Here is a 25,510-nt window from a genome sequence, read left to right on the forward strand (position 1 = left end):
TGCTACAAATGAACTCATATCTATTCTTCTTTGTGGCAGAGTAGTATAAATTGTGTGTAAATACCACATTTTCTTTACCCATTTATATCTTACTGGACATCTAGGCCATCACCCAGATTTAGCTATTATGAACTGTGTTGCTGAGCTGGTGAGATAGCTCAGTGGACTAAGCACAGGGACCAGGGTTCGATCCCTAGTCCTGCATGCCACACTGAGCCGGCAAAGAAGTCCAGTTGTGGTGGCTCACACCTATAATCCCAGCGCTGGGGAGGCTGAAAACAAGAGGATCACTTTGAGTCAGAGCTGCATAGTGAGACCTTGTAACAAATACAAAAAAAAAAAAAAAAAAAAGAAAGAAAACAAATTTGACAGACAATTTTATGGGGCTGGTGAGATGGCTCAGCAGTCTAAAGCACCTGCTTAGGCACGTTTTGGTAGGTAGGCACAGGGGACCATGGTTTGATCCCTGGCTCCACATGCTGCAGCAGCCTCACCTTCAGGGTGGGCTGAGCCAGCCAAAAACAAACAAAAAAGAAAGCATTGTGCTGCCATCAACATGGATATGCACATGCCAGGGTAATGCTTTGGCCGTTCACTGTGGGGAAAAGCTACCTGCAAGGGGACTAGCTGCATCAAATGCAATTTCTGTTTCCAACCTTCTGAGGAGTCTCCATACTGCTTTCTAGAAGGCCTGTGCTAGTGGACCCTCCCACCAGCACTGTGAAGCGGGTGTATGTTCCCCACAGGCTCACCGGCATCTGTTATTACCTGATTTCCTGATGATGGCCACCCTTGTTGGAGAAACATGGAATCTCTGTGCTGCCTAAATGTGCATTTCTCCAAATTTCATTTATTTAGTGGACCTTGTGTGTTTCTTCTTCTGAGAAACATCTATTCATTACAGGTGCTCTTTTTTTTTGTTTGAGTCTTTTGTTTGGGGTAGTCTAATTTTTTTAAAGATCTTGGGATGCGTGGTGGTACACATCTGTGATCAAGCACTTGGGCAGCTGAGGCAGGAGGATCACTGTATATTCAAGGCCAGCCTGGGCCACATGGTGAGTTCATGGCCAGCCTGCATTACATATTGAGACCCTGTCTCAAAAATTTAAAAAAAATTATATATTCTAAATATCAGTCTTCTGTCCAAGATATAGGTGGCAAAAAAGAAAAGAAAAACAAACAAAAAAAATCCACTTCCCTTTCTGTAGGTTCTCTCTTTATTGGGTGTTTGCTTTGTGCACAGCTTTTTAGTTTGATATAATCCATTTGTTGACCCTTGGTGTCATTTCTTCTGCAGTTGGATTCTGTTCAGAAAAGGTCCTTGCCTATACCTATGACCTCAAGAATTTTACCTATTTTTTAATCTTCCAACAGGTTAAGTGTTTCTATTTTAATATTTATATTATTATCTTTTTTATTTTATCTCAGTGCATGTGGGCTAGATGAGTCTAGATTCAGTCTTATGCATGTGGACAGCTGTTTTCTAACACCCTTGTTAGGAGGCTGTCTTTCCCTTCCGCACACGTTTTGGGCCCCTATTTCAATGATGAGATGGCTGGATGCACATGATGTTATTTATACATCTCTGTTATGTTCCGCTGATCTACATGTCTTATTTTTGTTCCCCTACCATGCTGCTTTTGTCTCTCTGGGTTTGTAATATAATTTAAATTCCAGGATTGTGATGCCTCCTACATAGCTTTAGTTGCCAGAATTGCTTTTCCTATCCTGGGTCTCTTGTTCCATATGGATTTTAGGATTCTTTTCTCTAGTTCTGTGAGGAATTCTGTTGGTATTGAGATTGGGATTACAGTAAGTCTATGTGTCAGTTTTAGAAGTATGGTCATTTGGACAATATTGGTTCTCTTCTCGGGAACAGAGACTACCTTTCCATTTTATGATGACCTACCTCTTCAGTCTCATTTTTCAGAGTATTATAGTTTTTAATGTAGAAGTCTTTTATTTTCACTGCTTTGGTTAGACCAATTTCTAAGTATTTTATTTTTCTTGATGCTACTGTGAATGTATTGTTTTCCTAATATCTTTCTCAGTGGGTTTATCATCCATATACAGGAGCACTACTGATTTTTGTGTGTCGATTTTGTACACTGCTGAATTTTCTGTGTTGATTTTGTACATGGCTTAATTTGGTTATTAATTCTAAAAGACTTTTCATGGAAGCTTTTGGGTCTCCTATGTTAAGGATCATGTTATCTGCACATAAGGATAACTTGACATTTTCCTCTTTATACACATCTCTTTCATTTCTTTCTCTTTCCTGATTGCTCTAGCTAAAGTTTTAAGTGTTATTTGAACAGAAGTGATAGTGGACCTCCTTGCCTTGTTCCTGATTTTAGAGGAAAAGAGTTCAGCTTTTCCTCATTTAATGTGATATTAGCCAGTGGTTCGTCATAAATGGCTTCTATTGGGTTGAGATAAAAGTTCTTCTGTAACTGTCTTCTTCAGGGTTTTTAACAAGAATGAGGGCCAGCCAAATAGCTTAGTAGATTAAAGCACATGTAAGTAGGTGCAGGGGCCAGGGATTCGATGCTCAGGCCTGCCATACTTGCCCCACCCCTGGGGATGCTCTGAGACAGCAATTGAGACTGGGCATGGTGGCGTGTACCTGTAATCCCAGCTCTTGGGAGGCTGTAAACAGGCAGATCACTAGGAGTCCAATATAGTGTTGAGACCCTAAACACCCAGTAGACCCTTCCCTAAAATACAAAAATAAAATACAATAAAAAAATGAATGGATCTTGAATTTTTTTCGAAGTCTTTTTTTTTTCCATCTACTAAGATAATGGTATGATTTTTGATCTTGCTTCTGTTTTCCTTTTGTGTGTTTTGTTTTTGTTTTTGTTTTTAAATTTATGTATTTGGCACAGAATCTCACTGTGCAACTCAGACTTGTAGTAATTCTCCTGTTCTCAGCTTCCCCGATGCTAGGATTATGGGCATGCGCCACCACGCCATACGTGGTGCTGGGGATCAAACCCCAGTCCCTGCGCTTGCCTAAGTAGGCACTTAGTCTGCTGAGCTGTCTCACCGGCCCTCTTTCGTGTTTTGAACCATCTTCATATTGCTGGTATGAAGGCTACTTTGTCATGATATATGATCTCTTGATGATTTGTGATTGAATTCTGATTGCCAGTATTTTCTTGAGGATTTTTGTGTCTAAATTCATTAAAGAGATTAGGCTACAGCTTTATTTCTGGATCTTTGTCTGCCTTTAGCATCAGGGTAATGGTAGGTTCCAGAAAGGACTTTGAGAGCACCCCTTCCCTTTCAGTTTAGTTAAGCAATTTGAGGGGTGCTGGTGTTAGATTTTCCCTGATGTTCCTGTAGAATTCAGCCCTGAATTCATTTGGTCCTGAACTTTTCTTGGTAGGATTTTTATTCTTGCTCCAGTTTCATTGCCTGTTACTGGATCATTCATGGTCTTTATATCTTTGTTAGTTTTGATAATATGTGTGTGTCTAGGAGTTTGCCCACTTCTTCAAGGTTTTCCAATTTGCTGGAGCACAGTTTATCACAGTACTTAGTAGTAAGCTGATTTTCAAGTAGAGATTAGCCTGGATTTTCTGCATGGGCTCAAGGTGCTGTCAGAGGCCTTGGCTTCTTTACAGGATTGCAGCTCTGAAAGTAACGAGTTCCAGTGTCTCAGATAGCCAGCTTCCCACCGGGTGACACGGCAGGAGTCGGTGATTTCTGAACCTGTCTTCCCACTGCAGCTTCTTGCCATTTCTCTTGGAATCAGCCCTGAAGTCTCATTTCATACTGACAAAGACAAATTCTAGAATCTGATTTGAAGTGAATGAATGGTGGGGGGGGAAGTGGTGGTAAAATCTGATAGATAGAAGCTGCTGCCTTTCTGTTTGCACTAGAAGCAAACAGTAATCTGGGAGATGAGGAAGAGGCAGTCAGAGTGTTGTGAAGTATGCAAGCAATTCTCTCCCCTGCTGCCGACCCAATGATGGAGGAAGGAGCTGCCAGCTGAGGCGCATGAGGAGGACCGTTGGAACTGATGGGGACCTCCAGCTTCAGGTTGTAAGGGGACAGGACACAGTGCTGCAGTGCTTTGAGCAAGGACCCTCTTACAACCCGAATGAACCTGGAACCTGAATCTTGCTCCAGGAGGGACTCCCGCCCTGCTAACACCTTGGGAAACAGAGGAGGGGAACCGGCCAAGCCTGATGAATACCTGGCCTTCTAAACCATGAAATGGGAAATCTGTGTTATTTATCATGAAGAGTGTGGTGACAGGTCAGGCAGCAAGGGGAAGTCGTGAGAGCGGTGCTGACTGGGGAAGGGCATGACAGCTCTGCTGTGGGAAGGACGAGGCTAGAACTCAGCAGTGCTGATGCGTGTAGGTGCAGACCTGTGGTGAAGCTCAGCCAGCTGGGCACAGCCTATGCATTTGTTCACTGTCTGCGAGTTATACCACGAACATTTCAAAATCAAACTAATGTCAGGACAATTCTCTCTGCAGCTGAGAATTTGCCCATGGTCTCATGGCTCCCCAAGTAAAATCCTGCAACCTTGCCATGGCCCCTGCCCACACACTGCAAGCGCAGGCCACCTCCCCAGGCTTACCTGTGATGCTGTTGCCGATCAAGCCCACAGTACATCTGAAGCCTGCTGGTCTAAAGCCTGAATGTGCTGCTCCGCAGATAGGTGAGAATTCTCGTCCTCATTCTGGGCTTCTCTGCCTGAGGTCATCCTGTTAGGGGACTCTTTGGTGCCTGAGCACCAAGGGAGCATAGAGGAGAGGCCCCCTGTGTCTGTGTTGATAAAGTGAGCGTAGCTCCTGGGCGAATGCAGCTCGGGATGGATAGGACTTCCCAGCACCCAGGCCCTGCAAAGCACAGAGCCGCCTGCACCTGCGCCAGCTGGACCATCACCCTCACCTGCCTCCCTGAGCGTTCTGTTTTCTGCCCTAGGCATCCTGGAAAGAGGCGAGCAGGCACAGCTTACCTAACTCCTGAGCTGTCCTTGGGAACGATTTCACTGTTTGTAGCCCTGGAATTATATCACGCTTTTGCTTGGGCACTTAACAAGCTGAACCATTGCCTTGGAGGTCACCAAGCTTTTCCTATTCCCCTTTGAGTGGCTTGAGCTCTTCCCACACAGCCAGCTATCACCTGTGCCCTGGGGTGACAGTTCCTCCCGGATGCTGGTCCTCCACAGGGAGCTGGTTCCCCATGGACACCCCGGATCCAGGCCCCAAGGATTTGTGGCAGTCTTCATTAGTGGTCTTTGGGACACAGGAAGGGAGCTGGTGAATGTCCAGAAAAACTGCGTGGAAAGTTCTAGAAGGCTTTCTTTAGAAGAGACAAATTAAGACTCCTCATGGAGTCCAAGTTGGAAAACATTCAAGTCATAAGAAGTAATTTATTTCTCCGATCTTCAGGATTTAGTTTGATTTCTGCTCTTAAAAGCTGCCTGAGGAATTTTTAACTGAAATAATTTATTTGAAAGGAACAGATTTCTTTTTTAAACACTGCAGCTCTACAGCTCACAGTGTCCATTTGGGAGAGACTCCCTGGCAAACCTCACTCTAAGGAGTTGCTGTCAGTCTCAGCAGAACACATTTTCATTTCAGGTTCATTTTAATAGTTGACTTGCCTTTTTTTTTTTTTTTACTTTATGTAAACCAATATTGTGATTCTTTGTAAAGCGCCATTTTGAATGAAAGGCTAGGAGCCAGGCATGATGACACATGCCCGTAGTCCCAGCACTTAGGGGGCTGAGGCAGGGAGCTTGCAAGTTTGAACCCAGCAAAGGCAACTTAGCAAGACCCTGTCTCAGAATTTTAAAAAGTCTGAGGATGTAGCTTAGTGCAAAGGCCCTGGGTTCAGTCCTGAGTGCTGGAGGAAAAAAGATCAAAGCCAGGAGACTTGTTTGGTGTATTAGTTATTTTTCCATCACTGTAACAAGACAATTAAATCATACAGAGAGAAGCTCTCACCGTTTTGGAGGTTCTGGTCCATAATCAAGTGGCCTCACTGTTCTGGGTCTGAGGCAGCACACTACAGTGAGAACATGCACAGGAACAAACCCACCGTCCTCACCAGCCAGGAGGCAAAAGACAAACGAGAAACATCCTGTGTGGTCCCCAGTGACCTCACGGCCTCCAGCAGGGCCTCACCTCTCAGAGCTTCGGCTGGCCCGAGCTCAGCCTTTTCCAACGGACTTGGGAGAGCATTCAGTAACTGCTCCCCACCGCTGGGGCAGGCAGGCCGGGCCGCCTCTGCTGATGGCAGTAAGTAGACTCAGGCTGGCTCGCGGGGGAGCGGCTCCTGGCCGTGAGCAGGCTCTGAGCCGCAGCTCTCCGCAGCGGGCCCCTGAGTCCCACCGGTCCCCACCGCTGCGGAGGCAGCTCTGGGTGGTGCGCTTCAGACAGCAAGCTGAATGGCAACGAATGTGACTGCACAAAAGAGCCTCGAACTTCCTCCATTTTTAAAAATCACGTTCTCTTTTTCAAGACTCTTTGAAATAAATCTTTGAAAACAAATCACGTATTTTCTAAAAATCCTCCTGAGAGCATATATAATTTTGGTGCCGTTGGCCTTGAGTGGTAGGAAGGAGCCAACGAGAGATCCTGTGTGTTGTCCCCACTTGATCGTTTCTTCACTCAAGGGTGAGATCCTTTAGTGCGAAAACCTTTCAGCTGCAAAGTCAAAACTTTGCACTTCCTCCTTTCTCCCAGTGTGGGGGTTCAAACCCGGTCGTGGCACATGCTAGGCAAATGCTTTGCCACTAAGCTACACCTCCAGCCCCGTTGTTTTAAATAAAGCCAAAATAAGCAGCGGCCTGCTAACTGTTTAGAGCCGTTTCCTGTTCTGCCCAGGCCACCCACCTCCCTCGGGGTCTGCCGGCCACTGACAGCGTAGAGCCTTGGGGCTGTGAGAGCCGGAGCCCTGCTGCCCTTCGGGACTCAGTGCCCTGGAACGCCACTTCTGAGTGAGGATACCTGGTAGCTAGTGATCTCCTGCTGCTCACATAGATACATAGGCGTTAGGTTACACGGACGGAGAGAGATGGACTTATTACAAGGAACTGGCCTGTGCAGTTATGCAGATGGGCAGTTCCAAGTTTCCAGCCGGCAAGATGGAGAAGGACCAGGAGATCCCGAGCTTTGAGTGCCAGTGTGAGCGCGGCTCAGCGCCAGGCAGGGGGAGTGCCTCGAGTTCAGCCTTGTTCTCTTCAGGCCTTCAGTAGACTGGGTGAAGCCTGCCGACACTGGGGCGGGAGACCTGCTTAACTCAGCCGGCAGATTCAGATGTTCTTCTTACCCAGACGCCCCTAGAATCGTGCTGGACCCAGTGTCGGGGCACCAGGGCCGGCCGAGCCGGCGCACTGGGACTCCGTCTCCGGTGTCTCTTCCCCACCGCTGTGTTGCCCTCCGCCTCCCCACAGGCCGCTGTGTGTGCTCTGGGCACCACCGAGTGACTTCCCCCAGCACAGGTCTCTGGAGCAGCCCCAGCAGAGCCATGTGTTCCCCCGCCACCTTGGGGTCGTATCTCCTCTCTTGGTCCAGCCCGCTGCCTCCAATCCTGGCACCACTGAGCAAGCCACCAGGGCAGAAGCCAGCTCTGAGAGCCTCAGACTCCATGAGTCCCTGCTCCCTACAGCTAGAGAAAGATTGTACTCCTCCCTAACAATGTCAGGTACGCCAGGCCCTGTGCGAATCCCCGGCCCGCTGCACACACCTCGGCTGCTCTATCCACAAATGCTGTTTCCGTTTGTACCGTCGGTGCGCAGAGACGCCCACGTGTACCGAGAGCCTCCTCGTGACCCGTCACCCTCGGGGCTGCTCAGTTCAGCTTCGTCTCCAGCTGCTAGTGAGATGTCTTGGCCATATTTTCGTCGTCGCTTAGATTAATTGCATTCTGAGTATAGAAAACCCAAATACCTGGAAATATCCAAAGTCACACTGTTGCTGAGCTCTTGCGTGTGATGCTCCAAAGGGACACGAGCTCTCAGACTGTAGGTGGACACATATTTGTGTGCTGGTACGACAGTGACGTCATTTCATTTGTGGGAAAAATCGCAATGAGTTGGTGCCTCGTGTGTGTGTGTGTGTGTGTGTGTGTGTGTGTAATTATAGCTTGCTTCTTATTGTGGAGGTATATATGGCCAAATTTAATTTTTTTTTCTGTACTTAGGACAGGGTCTACAAGGTCTCACTATGTAGATTGGACTCATAGTGATTCTCCTGTTTTCAGCCTCCCAAGCACTGGGATTACAGGCCCGCGCCACCACGCCCAGTCCCAGTTGCTGCTTGGCACACCCCATAGGCCGGGCTGGCACAGTACTACCGGTATCGAACCCCGGCCGCTGCACTCTGCCTAAGCAGGCGCTTTAGTCCACTGAGTTATCAGGCCAGCGCTTACATGGCCAAATTTAAAGTTTTCTTTTCAGAACTACTCTATTTCATCATAAAAATCCACTAACTGAATTATGTTTCACATTAAAGTTGGTATTTTTAATACTCTCCAGGGTAACACAAAATAATCATCCTTCCATGATAAAATTCATTGTTTGAATTCACTTTTAAATATTATTTAAGCAATTATTTGAATTGGTTGAATCCAAAATTTATTGTACTTTTTGGATGTGGAGATATTTATTAAAAATAAAATTGAGGGGCTGGAGAGATGGCTCAGTGGTCTAAAGCACCTACTTAGAATAAGCTTGGCAAGGCATCAGGGACCGCGGTTCAGTCCCCCAGCACCACATGCCAGCCAGCCCCGCCCCCTGGTGGGCTGAGCTGGCCACACACACACACACACCACTCTCTCTCTCTCTCTCTCTCTCTCTCTCTCTCTCTCTCTCTCTCTCTCTCTCTCTCTCTAATAAATAAAAATAAAAAAAATTAAAAAAAATAAATAAAATTGAAAGAGACTCAATTACAGTAGCTACTGGCCTAACAAATCATATCCACCAAACATTCAGATGAAATGAGACTCTACAGATATTTTTAATAATCGAATTAATTGGGGCCGGGGAGGTGGCTTAGTGGACTAAGCGCTTCCCTGGCAAGTGCAAGGGCCTGAGTTTAATCCCCATTCCCGCCCCCCCCCAAAAAAGAATTAATTAATCAATTGAATAAGACATAAAAGAAAAGAGAAAATGAAAATTACTCATGATCCTAGTGGTTAGACTGATACCAGGGATTCCAAGAATATTTTGGTGTCTCTACTTCCAGGTCTTCATGCACATGTTTATGCATTCATCTGTGTGAAGGTTTAATATGTGTTTGTACACAGAGTCCACCAAAAGAAGTGTAGACACACTTCAGGAAAATGCTAACACTAATTTACTAAAATACTAAGTCTAAACACTAATGCTAGACGTATTGAGATGTTAGGAGATCAGCGCAAGTGACCTTTGGCTTCAGAGGTGCTCGCGGTGGTGGCCGCGAGCCTCCAGGCATTTGGAGGTCAGCAAGGCCCTGCTTGGGTGGCCTTCACTGCTGAGACTGCATTTTCAATTTCTTCTTAAAGGGCCAGCAGCATAGCAGGTTTTCTGCGATGTACAACATCCTCTAGGGTCCCCCATATGAGGGTAACGCCATCTGTTGAAAAAACAAAAACATTGTACTAGTTTTCTTTGCCTGAAGTGTGTATTTATTTTTGGCAGGCTCTATATAATAAACATGTATTCGTGTGTGTGCGTGCAACATAGGATTTCTGCATGTACAGAAGCAATCGTCTGCCAGCCTTCGGCCTTCTCTCCCGAAGCAGGTCAGCGGCCCTCACTCCCCAGTCTCCCTCGGACGTCAGTGTGGCCATGTAATAAATTCCATGCTAGAAGGACAGCAGAGCAAAGTGCAAACTCCCAGGCCAGTCCAGTCTCTGCCTGTCTGAGAGCTGAGGCTGAGGAGGGATGCAGGGCGGCACAGGCGCGCTCTGGACTCATCCCCGTCTCGAGTGGGCCAGCGGCCCTGACAGGAACTCCAGGCCATCGTGGGGCAGCGTGGGCTGGGAGCCTGCTGCTATGGGCGAACCCGCACGCCTTGCCCCTCTGTGCTCCCTCGAGTCTCATCCAAACTCTACCTGCCTTGTTCTGTTTACACACATGCACGGGTAGGAATTTGGTGCTGGGGTCACAACCCGCATGCAGACGTTCCTGGGAGTTCTGTTTTGCTTGGCTCACGCTCTCTTCCTGTGCTTTCTGTTTGTCACCACCAGCTCCTGGAAATCCATGCTACGTGTCCCGCATGTGTCCTTCCATGCTTGACCACAGTCTCAGATACTCACCCACAGATACCTATGTGCATGCACACACGCTTGGGCACGGTCAGCCTCCATGCCGACGGATTCCACACTCATGGATTCAACCAACTTACATCTTACAGATAGAAAATATGCGGGGAAACTCTGCATCTCTACAGAACCTGTACAGACTTTATTCTTACCATTACTTCCTTCACAGTGTAGCATTTGCATTGGATTAGGTATAATCCAGAGGTCGTCCTATGGGAGGTTGTATGCACATATTACAATATTTTGTAGAAGGGAGTGGAGTATGCATAGAGTTTGGTGTCTTGGGGGGCCCCGGGAGGAATTCCCATGGATATCAAGGATGGACAGCAGTGCACATGTGTGGGTACACGTGGGAAAACAGCTATGGATTTGTCAGAAACACTTAAGGCATTTTAGATATATAAACAGGAAAAATGTCTACCCTGATTCTTAGGGGCTTGCAGCACCCTTGGGAGGGATGGACCAGCGAGGGTCGAGGGAGCCTCTGGTAGAGGCAGGTGACTGAGGAGTCTCGCTCTGCCTCGAGAAGCCGGAGGCGCCATGCTGCTGCTGTGAGCTGCCTACTGTGCCGCAGCCCTGGACGCCTCACAGGCAGACACACACCTGGCAGCAGCTGTGACTGACAGCAGGGCCACTGTCGTCATTCTGCCTGCTTTAGGAAGGGACTCTCCTGGTCTCCCGGCTTCTCTGTTCCTGCCAGCAGCCGACAGATTCTCCTGCCTCCGTCTGATCCTTACGTGAAGTCTTTTCATCTGCAGCCTGGAACTTACCAGGGAGCTATTCTCACAAGAGCTGTGCCAGGCTTCTCCCAAATTACACAGAGGAACTTTGGGGTTCTGTGCATGGGGGAAGCAGTGAGTGAGTTGGCAAGAGACCCTCCTGCCAAGCCCTCATCCGTTCCTCTTCCTGGTCCCTGATTCAACCGACAACAGTAACCCAGTGTTGCACTGACCCCATTTCCGGTACCACTGGAGACCTCCCCACTGCTGTCAACACCAAGTCCCAAAATCAACAAACCCATCTTGAGTTTTGATCATGTGTAATGGGTATATTCCTGACCCATCTCTGACAAACTGTGAAGAATGGATTAAGAGCTCACTCCCTCCTTGCCGATCTTATTTCTTAGGAAGGAAAAGGAGAGGGCACTTGGAGTTCCTATAGACTGAGAGGAGGGTCGAGCTGTCGTGACTTTGAACCCATGCCTTGCAGACTCTGGTGGGCAAGTGTGTGGTTTGTCCACTGTACTTGCTGGTTCTCTCCACCTCCAGCACCCAGACCTTCATATCCATAGTGCTAGTTCCTGCTGGTGGCCTGCAGGGCAATTCCTGGGCAGCATTTATAAATCAATTCCTAGATGCTTTTTGGGGCTTCCACTGGCAAAAAACCGTCTGTTCTTTCAACCTGTCTCATTCTCCTCTAGGATTGCCATCCTAGGTATGAATCTGTTAACACAAAGAGCTACTTTCAGGGTGACTTGGGCATTGCCCTATATTCCAACGGCCTCAGTTAGGTTTTGTCCAGGTCTCAGACAGGAGAGGCATGCTGCAAGAAAGGACGAGGGGCTGCTGCTTTGTACCCAAGGGGGCCCAGGTGATGTGAAGGTATAAGGTTCTCTAGAACCCACCTAAACATCCTGGGATCACAGAGAGTTTCTCTTTCCTAATTACTGCCCTGACGTGTTCACAAGAGATCTAGACAAGTCTTCAGCTCAACTTGTACAATTCTGCAACTTGCAATATCCAAAAGGCCTCCATGGCTGGAAAAAGCTGTTTCCTTAGGGGAAGCCATGGGAGCTCTTGCTCCGCAGAGAGTACCGAGCCAAATAAAAGCCTGCTCTCTGGGTTTCCCTGTCATCCTGTTGTGCAGTCAGAAAGGGTGAGCCCACCCCCACTGTCATGTGCTCTTCTTGCTGTCAGCATGGTCTGCACTTAACAACGGTTGCTTTCCCGCGTTGTCATGGAACTCAGCCCATCCCTGTCATGTTTCCCTGGAACCATCTCCAGGACCACATTCTGTATGCACCAGTATTTGGTGAGAGGGACAGAAGCCACTATAGCTTTTCCAGAAAGGGAGAGGACCTGGAAGTGCACACAACCAGGACCAGTGCATGAGATCAGAGAAGCTGGCTATCAGGGAGGCCCACAGGCCTTTGCTGGAGGTCATGGAAGCTTCGAGAGTGCCCTGGGCCACCTCCACCATCACCCACCTCAGAACCCTAGATGCATAAAAGGATTTTCCTGGGACCTGCAGCAAATCCCAAGTCTTCCTTCTGCCCAGACACTGCTTAAAACAGCTTCCATAGAAAAGCATCCTGCCCCATTCTGCTTTCCAAATCTTGCATGAATACCTCCTGCTTGTGGATGCCAGTGGAGCTGTGCTGCAAAGAAGATACTGGGGAGAATCCCTCGTGCAGCAGCAGGAGGTAAACACATGCCACTGGTGTGCAAAAGTGACTGTGGAAAGGGACCCCAGCCAGGCAAGTCAGCACACACTTGATGTCCCAAACTGGATGGCACTGAACACACTGCGGTGCGCTCTGCTTCTCACCCGGCCGTCCTCTGCTGCAGTCACCCCTTGTGTATGTACTTTCTTTTTTTATGGTACTGAGGATTTCTCCTTTTTTGAGTCAGGGTCTCACTAAGTTGCCCAGACTGGACTCAAACTTGTGATGCTCCTCGCTTAGTGTCCCGGAGAGCTAGGATTACAGCTTCATTCTTCTTAATGGCAGAGCAGTGTTCCAAGTGTGGATTTCTGTAGTCAACCAGCCAGTTTCTAGCCAGTTGGATAGGCCCTGGATGCTTCTCCTTCCTTCCTTTCCCTCCTGTCAATCATCAAACACGGATGATTGGTTTTACCTTTTCAGTTACTGTTGTAAACTTGCCCTGTCTATCTTCATAGGCACTGGGCAAGGCCACTAGTGTCTCTTGCCTACAAGGTTACAGTCACCTCCTAATATTCTTCCTGTCTCCAATCTTGCACAAGCTTTAAGCAGTCGATTATTTAACTGAAGTAATTTTGCTTAATCACAGTACATTTTTGTCTAAATAAAATTTGCCTAGCCCCACTTCCACTGCTTCCACTGCTCCTCTTTGCGGTGGGGTCAAGTCCAAGCTCCACAGCATTTTGCTCAAGGCCCATAGCACGTGCCCTCTCTGATGTTCTCCTCCTGCCTCCGTGTTCCACCATCATCCTAGCCACATTCCCCCTCTCCACACACTCTGCGTTGTGCATGTTCGATACCTGCAGAGCCACAAAGGTGCTGTGTGCTTTTACTTCCAGGTCTCCGTCCTCTCTTCCTCCTTACTCTGAGACTGAGCAGTTTCGTGCTTCTTTTTTAAGTGGAGGCTCCTCCAGGAGCTCTTGGGCCACCCTCAAGTGCTCAGGTGCACTTCCTTCCAAGGTACCCCGTTAGACCAGATGCTGTCGCATAGCACTGAAGCCCTGCTATGAGTGGCTTTTCTCCTACATTGTTTAGGAAAGTGTTGGGTAGCAAGTAATGGGAAAAGTTATGCAGGATCGGCTTATTTTAATTATACACATTGTAATGGCTTGTATACATATGTCCCCCAAAACCTCAGGCACTTTTTGGAGGTTCCTGGATCAGTGTGGGTGAATGTGGATAATGAAAACTCTATCCTGGGTGTGATGACACCAATCAATAGGCTTCTACTACTCTGCTTTGTCCTCACATCACATAACTCTTTCCCTTGTTACGAATCAGTAGGTTTATAGATTCGATGGAACCTAAAGGGAAAGTGCAGGCAGCAGCTGGCTGCCTGCTGCCTGCTGCCTGCTGCCTGCTGCCTGCTGCCTGCTGCCTGCCCTGCCATGGGCCGGTTCTCCTCTGTGATGCCCCTCTGCCTGGCCACCCTGCCTTGCAGCCAGCTGACTAGGACTGAAGCCTCTACAAACCGCGAGCTGAAATGAACCTCTCCTCCTTTAATTAGTGGACGTTGGGAATTTTGACTCAGCAATAAGAATAGTAACTACTATCTACATGAAGATAGAAATAGAATTATATAAACCCATACACACACACACACACACACACACACACACACACACACACATTGCTATAAACTATCTTAGGTCAGTTATTCCAATTATGTGACTGCTAATCCTGATACATTACCTTCACTGGATGAAGACATGCCTAGAAGATTAGTACAGCATGCTCTCGGTGGGTCTCGTTGGGCCATAGGGACGTGGCCTTGTGTACTGAGCACAAGTCCCTCAGGAGCTCCTCTCTGATGCTATTCCCCCACTCAGCTCCCTGTCTACCATGAGCTAAGCAGCTTGGTTCCACCACCCCCTTCTATCATAATATCAGAGCCTTAGAGCATGGACTGAACCCCATCAAACCTTAGACATCTTCTCCTTTAAATTGTGTCCAGATTTAAAAAAAAAAAAAAACAACAACAACAAATAAAATAAAATTGGGCTGGCCAGATAGCTCAGCAGACTAAAGCACCTGCTTAGGCAGAGCGTAGGAGCCACAGTTCAATCCCCAGCAGGCCATGCCAGCCCCACCCCCGGGGCACACTGAGACGGTGATTGAGACTGGGTGTGGTGGTGCACACCTGTAATCCCAGTGCTTGGGAGGCTGAAAACAGGAGAATCACTACAGAGTCTAATCTGTGTAATGAGACCCTATAGACCTTGTACTAAAAATACGAAAAAAAAAAAATGTGTCCAGTATTGTATCTCAGAGATGAGAAAACTGAAACCAAAACATTGCTAGTGAGAATGGTGTTATTTCTGTGACCATATGTGACCATGTGGTTTAGAAATGCTGGAACTTGCTTACGTGAAAGTTTTGCAGGCTAGAGAATCCCTAGAATGGTTCACACAGACTTTTATGGGTGTTTCTGGTCAGAGTTCAGAAGACCAGGATGCTGATAGAAATACCGCGAGAATAAGCCGAGCTCGGGAGGCTTCAGTTGGCAGTTGCGTTAGAAGGCATTAAAAAACTTTCCTTCCTGTGCCCATGTCCCTAGACCCTAGACTGAGGCGAAGGGTGTCAGGCTAACGGATCTGGCCGAGGATGTCACAAGGCAGCCCAGCATTCAAGCTGTGACACTGGCACTGCTGATGCTATTAGCTGACATATAGCGAGAATCAGGGGCAAAAACCAGAACAGAGTTTTGTTTTGCTTTGTTTTTTTTAACTTAAATTTTGGCCCAGAAATAACCAGGTATAAAATTAAAGCCAAGTGAGATGTAGCTGCTAAAGAAATTAGCACCATTAAAAAGCAACCAAGTACAGCAGACACTTGACTTACAAATACAGTTCATTCCTGAGGGCTGGTTGAAAGTTGTCAATTGAAGGCTCAGGCTCCTCCATACAGCCCTCAAAGTCTCTCTCTTGTATATAAGCATCCTAAGAGAGACATTGGCCCAGGATTGCTCATATAAGAAAGGATGTTGTCTTGGTCCTTCCAGAACTCTTTAAGGGTTTAATCCGTGTCTGAGACCACTTGGAAGTGCAAGCAGCCAGCATTCAGGTCCTAACTCAAGACTATGAGGGCCAGCAAAATAGCTCAGGGGACTAAGTGTCTGCTTAGGTACGCTCAGGAGCCAGGGTTCAATCCCTGGTTCCGCATGCTGCACTGGCCCTACCCCCACCCCAGCACGCTGAGCCAGCAACTGAGTCTGGGCATGGTGGCACACACCTATAATCCCAGCACTAGAGAGGCTGAAAACAGGAGGAACACTAGGAGTCCGAGCTGTGTAGTGAGACCTGTACCAAATACATAAATTAAAAAAAAAAATTAAAGACTATAGTCAAAAGTTAAAACTAAAATTCTTGTCATAACCCAAGCTGATTGTAGGTAACTTGAAGGTCCACTCTACTTTGTACAAGAACAAGAAAAAAGATACTCTGAGGGCATCTCAGGACTCAGAAAGCCCTCATCTGTGGCAAATTCAAAGGTATAAATAAAAGGGTCAACCTTTCAGTTGAGAAAAGAGTGGAACTCTATGTGGAAGTCTCTTGAGAAGGGTCTCCTAGGGAACTGGTTCCTGGGATTCATTTCACTCGGCCCTGCCATCAGAAGGCACTGCAGCCAGAGCTGAAGGGGGCCTGGCTACTGCTTTGGCTCATAGAAGACTTTGGTGCTGTCCATGTGGTGCTGCATTTACTGTCATGTGGAACATAAGGACTGTGGGACCTCACAGGTCACGAAGAGAGGCCCCAAGAGGAAAGCGAGCACCTGTAGGACTGAAGCAAAAGACAATGAAGACCCCAGGACCTCAGAGATGCAAGGACTCACTGAGAAAAGCTGCATGCTGTGGGTGGAGTCAGCCCAAGAGAGCACCTAGTGGTGACAGTTGGCTGGACAATAGGGGTAGGGCCACTGAAAGCCGAAGCTCATAATTTTCTGTTATGTGTCCTGGATACCCAGCATAGAGCTATAGGATTTGGTGTTTGTGCTGGTGATTTTCTGTACTGCTGTGGTGTAATTCTTTTGTATGTTCCATTTTTTAAAAAAATATATTTGGTACAGGGTCTCACTACACAGCTTGGACTTGTGGTGATGCTCCTGTTTTCAGCCTGCCCAGCGCTGGGATTACGGGCTTGCACCACCACACCTGCCCAGTGCCCGCCCAGTCTCAATGGCCAGCTCAGCATGCCCAGGAGCTGGCGTGGCGTGTGGGGGAGCCAGGGCTCAAACCCTGGTCCCTGCACTTGCCTAAGCAGGTACTTAGTCTGGTAAGCTATCGGGCCAGCCCTGTAGTTATATTTTTAAGAAATGCTGGAACTGTTGAGATTTTGGGATCTTGAGCTTCCAATTGTATATAGGATATTTTGGGCCAGGAAGAGAGCTCAGCAGCATAAGCACCTGCCTGTCAAATGTGAGGTCTCAAGTTTGATCCCCAGTATCACGGAAAAAAAAAGAAAAGATGACATACATAGGATAGTTGTATTGTGTTAAGCAAAATTATGAACTTACTAACATCTTTGTTTGCAGATTAAGTGTGATTTAAGGAGATGTGTTTCGTGTCAATTTTTCCGCAAAGCACATACAAACTAGCAGGTATAGAGTTTCTCAGCTCATGCCTTTGTTTTTTCAGTATCTTATAAATATCCTTTGACTCTGAATGTTGCTTCTAAGAAGTATGTTGGCAACCTGATTTTCTTTCCTTTTTTCTTATATATTCTTTTTCTTTGTGATACAATAATTTTACAAGGGTAGATGTTGAGGTTGACTTCATGAGCACATTTTCCTTATATAAAAGATGTTCTTTCAATTTGTAGAATAAAATAATTTATTTCAACAGTTTGTTTTTTAATTAAAGGCTTTACTTTATGTTGAACTCCAGCTATGTGCACACTGTATTTATTTACTTGTGTCCTATATCTGCCATAAAGAGACCTTTTGTTTTATTCATATTTCTAACATTGTAAAATTATTTTTTATTAATTTTATTGAGAAACAAATAGCAATGAGACAGTTTCAAAACAGGTTAGTAGGACAGTCATAATAATTAACACACTGCATATTGTTGTCTTCATAGTGGTTATTCATAGTACAAGATGCAGACATGATATCCTGTCCAAACACAATTAGTGCAAATCTTTCTTCTCATTGAATTAAGAGAAAGTAGCTGTATATCTATCCTAACTAATATATATAACTACAAAATGGTCCTTCATTTATATCCCCCTTTTTTGTTTAGTTTTGTCAGAGATGGGTATTCCATTGTCATTCAAATATTGTAGGTGTGTGACTTCAGCACTGTTCCATGATACGTCTAAGATGTTTGCTACTCAGACAGATAGTGAGGTCAAGCTCAACTGCTTATGTTATAGGGTAATAATATTAAGCTTCTCTTCTGGAGGGTTAACAACTTAAGTTTGCAGACGAAAAATTAGTAAAAAGAAGGGTTGCAAGGACAGCCAACATTTTGGCCCTAGCCTTCCAAGGTCAGTGAGGACTAAGGACATAAGAGAGCCTGTACTGTAACATCCTGTAATTCAGTGGTGTCCCGAGTTTCTAACTTTTTAACCCTTACATTTTATTGATTTTACTTCTTTGTGCTTTTATGGTGCTTACTATGCCATGTATGGTCTGTATTTCTTTTCTATATAATGTAATGTCATTTCTGAAGCATTTCTGAGTCCTCTCTCCTAAGTTGTTACTTTCTATTTCACACCCTCCTGTGAGTTCATGTGTTCTTTCCAGTTTTGTGCTGTACCTAGCTTTGTATGATAAAAAAACTAGCACCACACTCTCTCCAGGTTAGAACGTTAACTTTAAGTTACATATGTAACTTTAACTTGAAATCTACCCATCATGAGACAGCAAAAAAAAATAAATTAGAAGTTTAAAACATAAACTTTTCAGCAATAAATTGCACTAGAGGTTTTGGTCCAAGCAACATAAGCTTGAATGTGCAGCTTCAACGTAAGCAGAAATGTGCAGCAAATGATAATAATGGTAATAGATAAGCCCAAAATCTCCAGGGATTTTGGTCATTGTCTGACTTTTATCATGTGATTGCCAGTGATGTAGAAGAGTGATCGTGTATTTTTTTTCTAGCCTTCATCTTAGTTCACTGCAATGGTTTGTGTCTAGTTCTACCCCCAAAGTCTCAAGCAGCCATGAGGTTTCTAGAGCCTCATGGGGCAGCTTTCTAGAGTCTGGGATCAATTCACGATCCCATACTGGGATCATGGTGTAAGTGCTTCTCCTGCCCTGGGTGGGGAGCCTGAACACAGTAGGAGCAAGGGAGAGGTGTGGTGGCTGCCTCAGCTGCTGCTCTTTCCTCTCGGCTCTTGCTCCTTGCTGTTTTCCACTGCCATGAATGGCTGCCCTCTGCCACGTGCCATTTTGCCTTAGAGCCAGCTGAGTGAGGACTGAAACCTCCACAAACTGTGAGCTGAATAAGCCTTTCGTTCCTTGATTTTGGGCATTGAGTATTTCTGGCCCAGCAACGAGAGAAAAGTAACTGAGACATTCACCTATAGCAAATCCATCATTTCCACTCTCTATCCCTATACCAGTTCTATTACTAACAATACCAGTAGTAACAGGGCCACGTGACCTCAGCACCCTGCCATATCTCACAAGCATCTGCCCACCCCTGTCCTTCCCTTTAGGATCTCTGTGCATGGGTGCTGCCCATCCCAGCAGTGCTGAGCCAACCACCCAGGCCTCCCCAGCCAGTGCCTCTGTACCACTGCACACAGCGCTGGCTGTCCTGCACCACCACCTGGAATTACGCAGCGTAGGATACACAGCAGAGGGGCTTGGGCCCCTGGCGAGAGTGCCTGTGGCCTGTGCTGTTTCCTTCTCATTCTCTTTCTTAGACACTGGCAGCAGCACTGAAGCACCAACTCCCTGAGATAGTCTAAATTCTCAGAGGGGAGCACTGGGCACTAGGCTGACCTGGACAATGCTGCTGCCTCCCCCTCCATCATCAATCTGCATTTTCATTTAACACTGACTGAACTCTGCTGCCAAATGTGAATCGGGATACTCGCTGGTTAGAGATACAGGGCAGGCACATAGCAAAGTACCTGTGCTGTGGGTCTGAGCTGGTGTTGGAGCCATCCAGAGGAATCATGGGAGTCAGCAGACCAGCAGAGTGGGTGACCACTGGGGAGGAAAAGAGATGAGTGGCGCTTCACTGATGGTGTCTTCTCAGTGATGTCTCATCTAACAGATGCACACAGTGACAGGACACCTCCAGTCTGCAACATGGGGCTTCACATGGCCCCAGAGCACATTCCTGGTGACTTTTCTATTGTCTTTGACTTAAGCCTGAAAATTTTCACAGTGACAACACACACAGGGGGCTCTGGGAAGGGTCTTGTGTTAGTCAGCTTTTCCCTGCTGTGACCAATGGCTTGGGGGGAAAAACGATGTAAAGGAGGGAAGGTTCGTTGTGACTCATGGCGTGAAAGGCTTCAGTCCAGGGTCCATGGGTTCCATTGCTGTGGGCCTGAGGTAAAGCAGGACATGCCGAGGGTCTGGTGGAGCAAAGTGGCTCACCTCAAGCAGCAGGGAAGCAGGTAGGAGAAGAGCGCCCAAGAGGAAGGGGCTTTGGGTGAGGTCTCCCCTCTAGAGGCACAGCCCTCGTGGAAGGCTTCCTCCAGCTGGCGCCCACATCCTGACAGCCCACCCAGCTGGGAACTCATCAGCAGATCGGTCAACCCATTGGTTCAGCCACTGTTCCCAGGATCAGTCATTGCTCTGAGCTCCGCCTCTCAACATCGCTGCAGCGGGCTGGAGCCTCAAGCTTCCACCATATTCAGGCAGCCTTGGAAATGTGCTATGGGGCTTCGCAAGACGGCAGCTTTGGCAAGAATTAGGATTATGATTTGTTAGGGATTATGAATGTCAAGAGTTCATAAGACAGGGATTGGCACATCTCTGTATCTGGGAAGTTTGGGCAAACGGGGGGATCACAGGGAGTTCACTAACCTATGATGGTGAATCAGTTTCCCTCCAGTTTCTGAGGTTGGCATGTCCCTGAGTGGGTGTGTGTGGACAGCTTAGTTCAAAACCTCGGCCACTAATCTTCCTGAAATACCGTTTGACCAAGCTTCCTGACTATCTTAAGTGTCCTAAACCAATACAGTCTCATGTAGATTTTCTTCCCAATACTCCCCTCTATAAAGGAAGCTTTACAACCTTAGTTTTAAGGGAGGGCATAATAATCAGTAACGTAATGTTTACATGTGATCTGATACAAGAAAGAGTCTAAAGACCATGAGACTAGACATAGCCGCGTGTTTCAGAAGACCATCAGCTGAGGGTATACATTCTGCCTCCAGAGATGTTCAAGTGTGGTTACCCCTGCGATAGCCCAGAACTACCAGTAGAAAGGTCACCAACATATTAATGGGCGCCCTTCTTGCCACAGCTGTGTTTGACAATGAGATCATTACTCATGCATTAACACTGTAATCTCTTGTCGTTTCTCCCCTATAGGCAAGAACTGGGACTTAACAGCTGCTCTAAGCGACTATGAGCAACTCCGACAGGTGCACACAGCCAACTTGCCGCACGTGTTCAATGAAGGCAGGTGCCCCAAGCAGCCCGAGCGGGAGCCACATCAGTCGGGGCACAAGGTGGAGCGGCCCTGCCTGCAGAGGCAGGACGACATTGCCCAAGGTACCGCTGAGGCCTGAGCCTAGGCGCGGCTGCTTAGGGCGGGTACCAGGCTAGTGGGCAGCTGGGGGTCCCAGGAAGAGCAGGGCCCTCACCATCGCCTCCCCAGGGCAGGTCAGTGGGGCCCACAATGTGTCGCTGCTCACGGTAGATTGAAATGTCCCTTGCAGTGTCCATTCATGGATCCTACCTCTGCCTCCGAGGAGCAGGCGAACAACTCCAGTTCCTCTGGACTCACTGTCCTTTGGGGAACTGAAGCTAAGTGTTCCTCACAGAGACCTGTTTTTGTCCAAACCAAACACTTCTAGTCCCTTCATTTATTTCACAAGAAGTTTAATTTCCAAATCTGTTAGCATCATGCCCATTTTCATGCTCCACTTCCTCTATTCTGTTTCTTCATTACCAGAGTAAGAAACAGTGCGGGGATATCAAAGAAAGCTTCAGAGACGCCTTCTCCCACTCCACTCGCACTGGAGTGACACCCTGGCCCTCTGAGCCTGCCGCCTCCTGCGTCTCCAGCAGGCTTGCTCAGAATCCAATGCAGGTCATACCCTGCCAAGCGCTGACTTCACAGGAAGGGATCAAGAACAGATGCTCTTAAAAGCTACATTTGCATTCCATAGTAGACATTAACTTTTTTCAATGTGGGGGAGTACCAGAAATCACACTCGGGGCCTTGTGCTTGACAGGCAGGCACTGTGCCGCTGAGCCCTATCCCAGCCCCCTTGACATGAAGTTCTAAGCTTCCGACCTAAGCCTCCTCCTGGTTTCTCTTGGATTTTGTTTGCTGTTTTTGCAACTGTGCACAGTGCTGAAATAAATAGCCTTGCACTTGTAAGTTATACATACTTGTGACGTTCTTTTTATGGGCTAGTGCCCCAAAGTGGACTTGCTGTGCCAGCATATGTGTGCTTTTAATTTAATAACTTTAATAGCTTTAGATTTCTTCCAAGACACATTTCTTCTCACTATGTGTTTGCCCCTGCTCTGGCCAGCATTAATTTCTTTTTTTTTTTTTTTTGGTGCCAGGGGTGAACCCAGGGCCTTTATACCGAGCTCTATGCCTGGTCCTTCCTTTTTCTTTTATGTTGAGGTAAGGCCCTGCTACATCGATGAGTTGACCAGGGCTCCAACTTCTGATCATCTTGCCTCGGCCTCCCGGAGTGCTGGGACTGTGGGCTTGTGCCAATTGTACCTGGCTGGATGTTTTGTCTAACAAGAAATTTTAATTAGAATTCATATTCATTGTACAAATTAATGAGCTTCACTGTAACATGTCCATGCATGAGTACAGCAGGCCATTGCCTGCCCACCCTCTATGATGCCTCCCTCTCCTCCCGTCCCCTCTCACCTCCTCTCTTCCCTCCAGCAGCCCCCTTCCCTTTGCCGGGACTTGGTCTTCTACTTTCAGGTCCCCTTTTCTTCTCTGTTTCCATGTATGAGAGAAAACATGTGGTGCTCTTCTTCCTGAGTCTGACTTAGTTCACTCAGCATGATGAGCCCAGGCCTACTCATTTTTCTGCAGTTGACTTGATGTCGTTCTTCCTTATCGGTCAGTCCCATTTGTCTGTGTGTGTGTAACACACTGTCATCTCCGGCCATCCGCTGACAGGCTGCCAGGGTGCTCCTTAACACACCTATTGGGAGCAGGGCTCCAAGAAACCTGGAAACACAAGCCTCACTGAGCGTTGTTGTTACAGGATTGCCTTGTTTTTCTACTGGGAAGGATGGAAAGTGGTGTCTTATTTTTAACTTTCATCTTGTCATCTGCTGGGCTCCTCTTGTCCTAGAAAGTCTCGTGGAATACAAGTCACTGAAACATTGTTCCCATATGTGTTTTTAAATTACATTCTCTAGGTCTTTTAAATTTGATATATGTATAAAATTTAAAATAACATTTAATATGTATTTGCATATTTATATATGTATATATGTAAAGGATCTAGTTCTACTTTCTTCTGGATTGAGATTGAGTTATTTAAGTATAGTTATTAAATAAACAGTCCTTTTCCCGTTGACTAAAATGTCAGCTTGCCGTATATTAAGGTCTAGAAGAACCCAGGGTTTGCTTCTGGACCCAGTTCCGTTCACCTGCGCAGCAGCCCCACCTGTCACCACCAACTCTAGTGCTGTCATAAGATATTGCTCTATGCTAAGGTAAACTCTTTTATTGCTTAGCTTTAATAAAACTCTTCACTATTTTTGCATGTTTATTCTGCCAGGTAAATCTTAAAATTGCCATTCTGGTTGGAATTGAGCTATACTTTTATTTTGCTGAGAAGAATGGGCACGTAGGGTATTTTCCTCCCACTGTGTGTCCCTCTCTATGGATTCAGATTCAATTAAGACTTTTGGCATAGAGAAAAAAATTTCATTTCATACTTAGTTTGCATCCAACCATCTAAATAAATTCTCTTCTTAATACCAACAGTTTTAAGAGAACGTCTTGGGTTTTCTCAATGCAAGGATCTTGTCTGAAGACATTTATTATTCTTTTTAGTGTTTGTGCAGTTTAGCTTCTTGTCCTGATGTGTTACGTAGGTCTTCCTCCCAAACCACAGGAGTGTGTTGCCTTTGGTTCTGTTAGTGTGGTCTTATTATTCAGGATATAATCTGTCATAAAGACATACTGTCTGCACCTACATCTTAAATCATCCCTTCACCTCCTTACTCTGTCTGTATAAATCACAATTAAGTTAGATATTCTATATACATCATCTCTCTTCTTTTGATTTCATCCTTCCTTCAGTATTTGTTTCGATGCCATGTTGTTAGGCTGATGTATGCTTATCTTAGGTCACGTTGCTCTAGAGATTTTGGTTACCAATATAGAATGACAATGATTCTTTGTTCCACATAATATCTTTTATCTTCAAGATGATATTTTTTACACTGTTACCGTGGTTTTCTGTTGGTTCATATTTGCCTGAAATGTCATATTTCGTCTATTTTCAACTCTTCCTTAGACTTTCATAGGAAGTGTAATTCTCAGAAGTGATTTATCATCAGATTTTATTTTATTCTTTAATCTAATAATCTCTTGACTTTGAAATAGGAAATTTAATCCATTTAGTTTTGTTTGACATCTATTCATATAGATATTTCATATCCATTTCATATCTATTCATATCTAATTCTTTATGTTGTATATTTTACTTGCCGAACTTCTTGTGTGGCTTTGTTGAAAGTTAAACATTCTGCTTCTACTTATGTGACATTCACTTCTGTTCTGTTAAACCTATGTTTGCGGGGGTTTTTTTTCTGTATTTTAAGGAAAGGTCTACAGGGTGTTCAGGGTCTCATTACTAGATCGGACTCCTAGTGATCCACCTCTTTACAGCCTCCCAAGTGCTGGGATTACAGGCACGTGCCACCACTCATTCACTTCTCAGCACAGCCCGGGGACGGAGCCAGCAGGGCAGGCCCAGGGATGGAACCCCCAGCCACTGCGCACACTTGCCCGTACTTTAATCCGCTGAGCATGTTGCTAGCCCTTAGGTTTTGTTTCTATGATTTTAAAAAACTTATTGACAACTCTATTTCTCTCTAAAAAATAAATATATGTCAACATGCTCTCATTCTCTCCACAGTCATCTTTAAGGGAGTGTTTTGTTCTCTTTGTGGATCTAGATAAACATTAACTATTTGCTCGTATTTACTGTCACGCAATGCCAAGTGACGTTTCGGCAACAGAAGGCTGCATTTACAGTGACAGTCTGTCAGGTTACGGTAGAGCTGAAAAAGAAATCCTTTGTCCAGTGATACAGCAGCCATTGTAATGCCAAATCACAGCACACTGCCCATGCGTTTGTGACGTTTTTAAACAAACCTGCCCCGCAGCCAGTCCTACCAAGGTGTGGCACATTACTTGCACTCAGCAATGACACTGGACTAGATAGTTGATATCAACAGAAGTGATGCCAAGAATGCAATACCTGGTAATGATAATAGATGACCGCTAGTGCTTTGCACGTTTACCGTACTCCGCTTTGTCGCTGTTTTAGAGCACACTCCTTCTACTTATTAAAAGTTTACTGTAAAACAGCCTGCAGTGCTGCGCTGGCCGTAGCGTGACGCGTCCATGTGTACTGCATCCCTCGATGGCGTGGGGAGGTCG

General features: G+C 46.3%; 1 protein-coding gene across 1 annotated transcript in view; it reads left to right on the forward strand.

Annotated features, from left to right (window-relative positions):
• The window catches only part of Otud7a (OTU deubiquitinase 7A), a 153,104-nt gene that overhangs the window by 57,137 nt on the left and 70,457 nt on the right, over positions 1 to 25,510 (forward strand). Inside the window, exon 4 of the mRNA XM_004623441.2 lies at positions 21,214 to 21,396. Within this exon, the coding sequence (XP_004623498.1) occupies positions 21,214 to 21,396 (183 nt within the window). The remainder of the gene's footprint in view (positions 1 to 21,213; positions 21,397 to 25,510) is intronic.

This window comes from Octodon degus, unplaced genomic scaffold, assembly GCF_000260255.1.
Source record: "Octodon degus isolate 3935 unplaced genomic scaffold, OctDeg1.0 scaffold00002, whole genome shotgun sequence".
Taxonomy (NCBI): Eukaryota; Metazoa; Chordata; class Mammalia; order Rodentia; family Octodontidae; genus Octodon; species Octodon degus.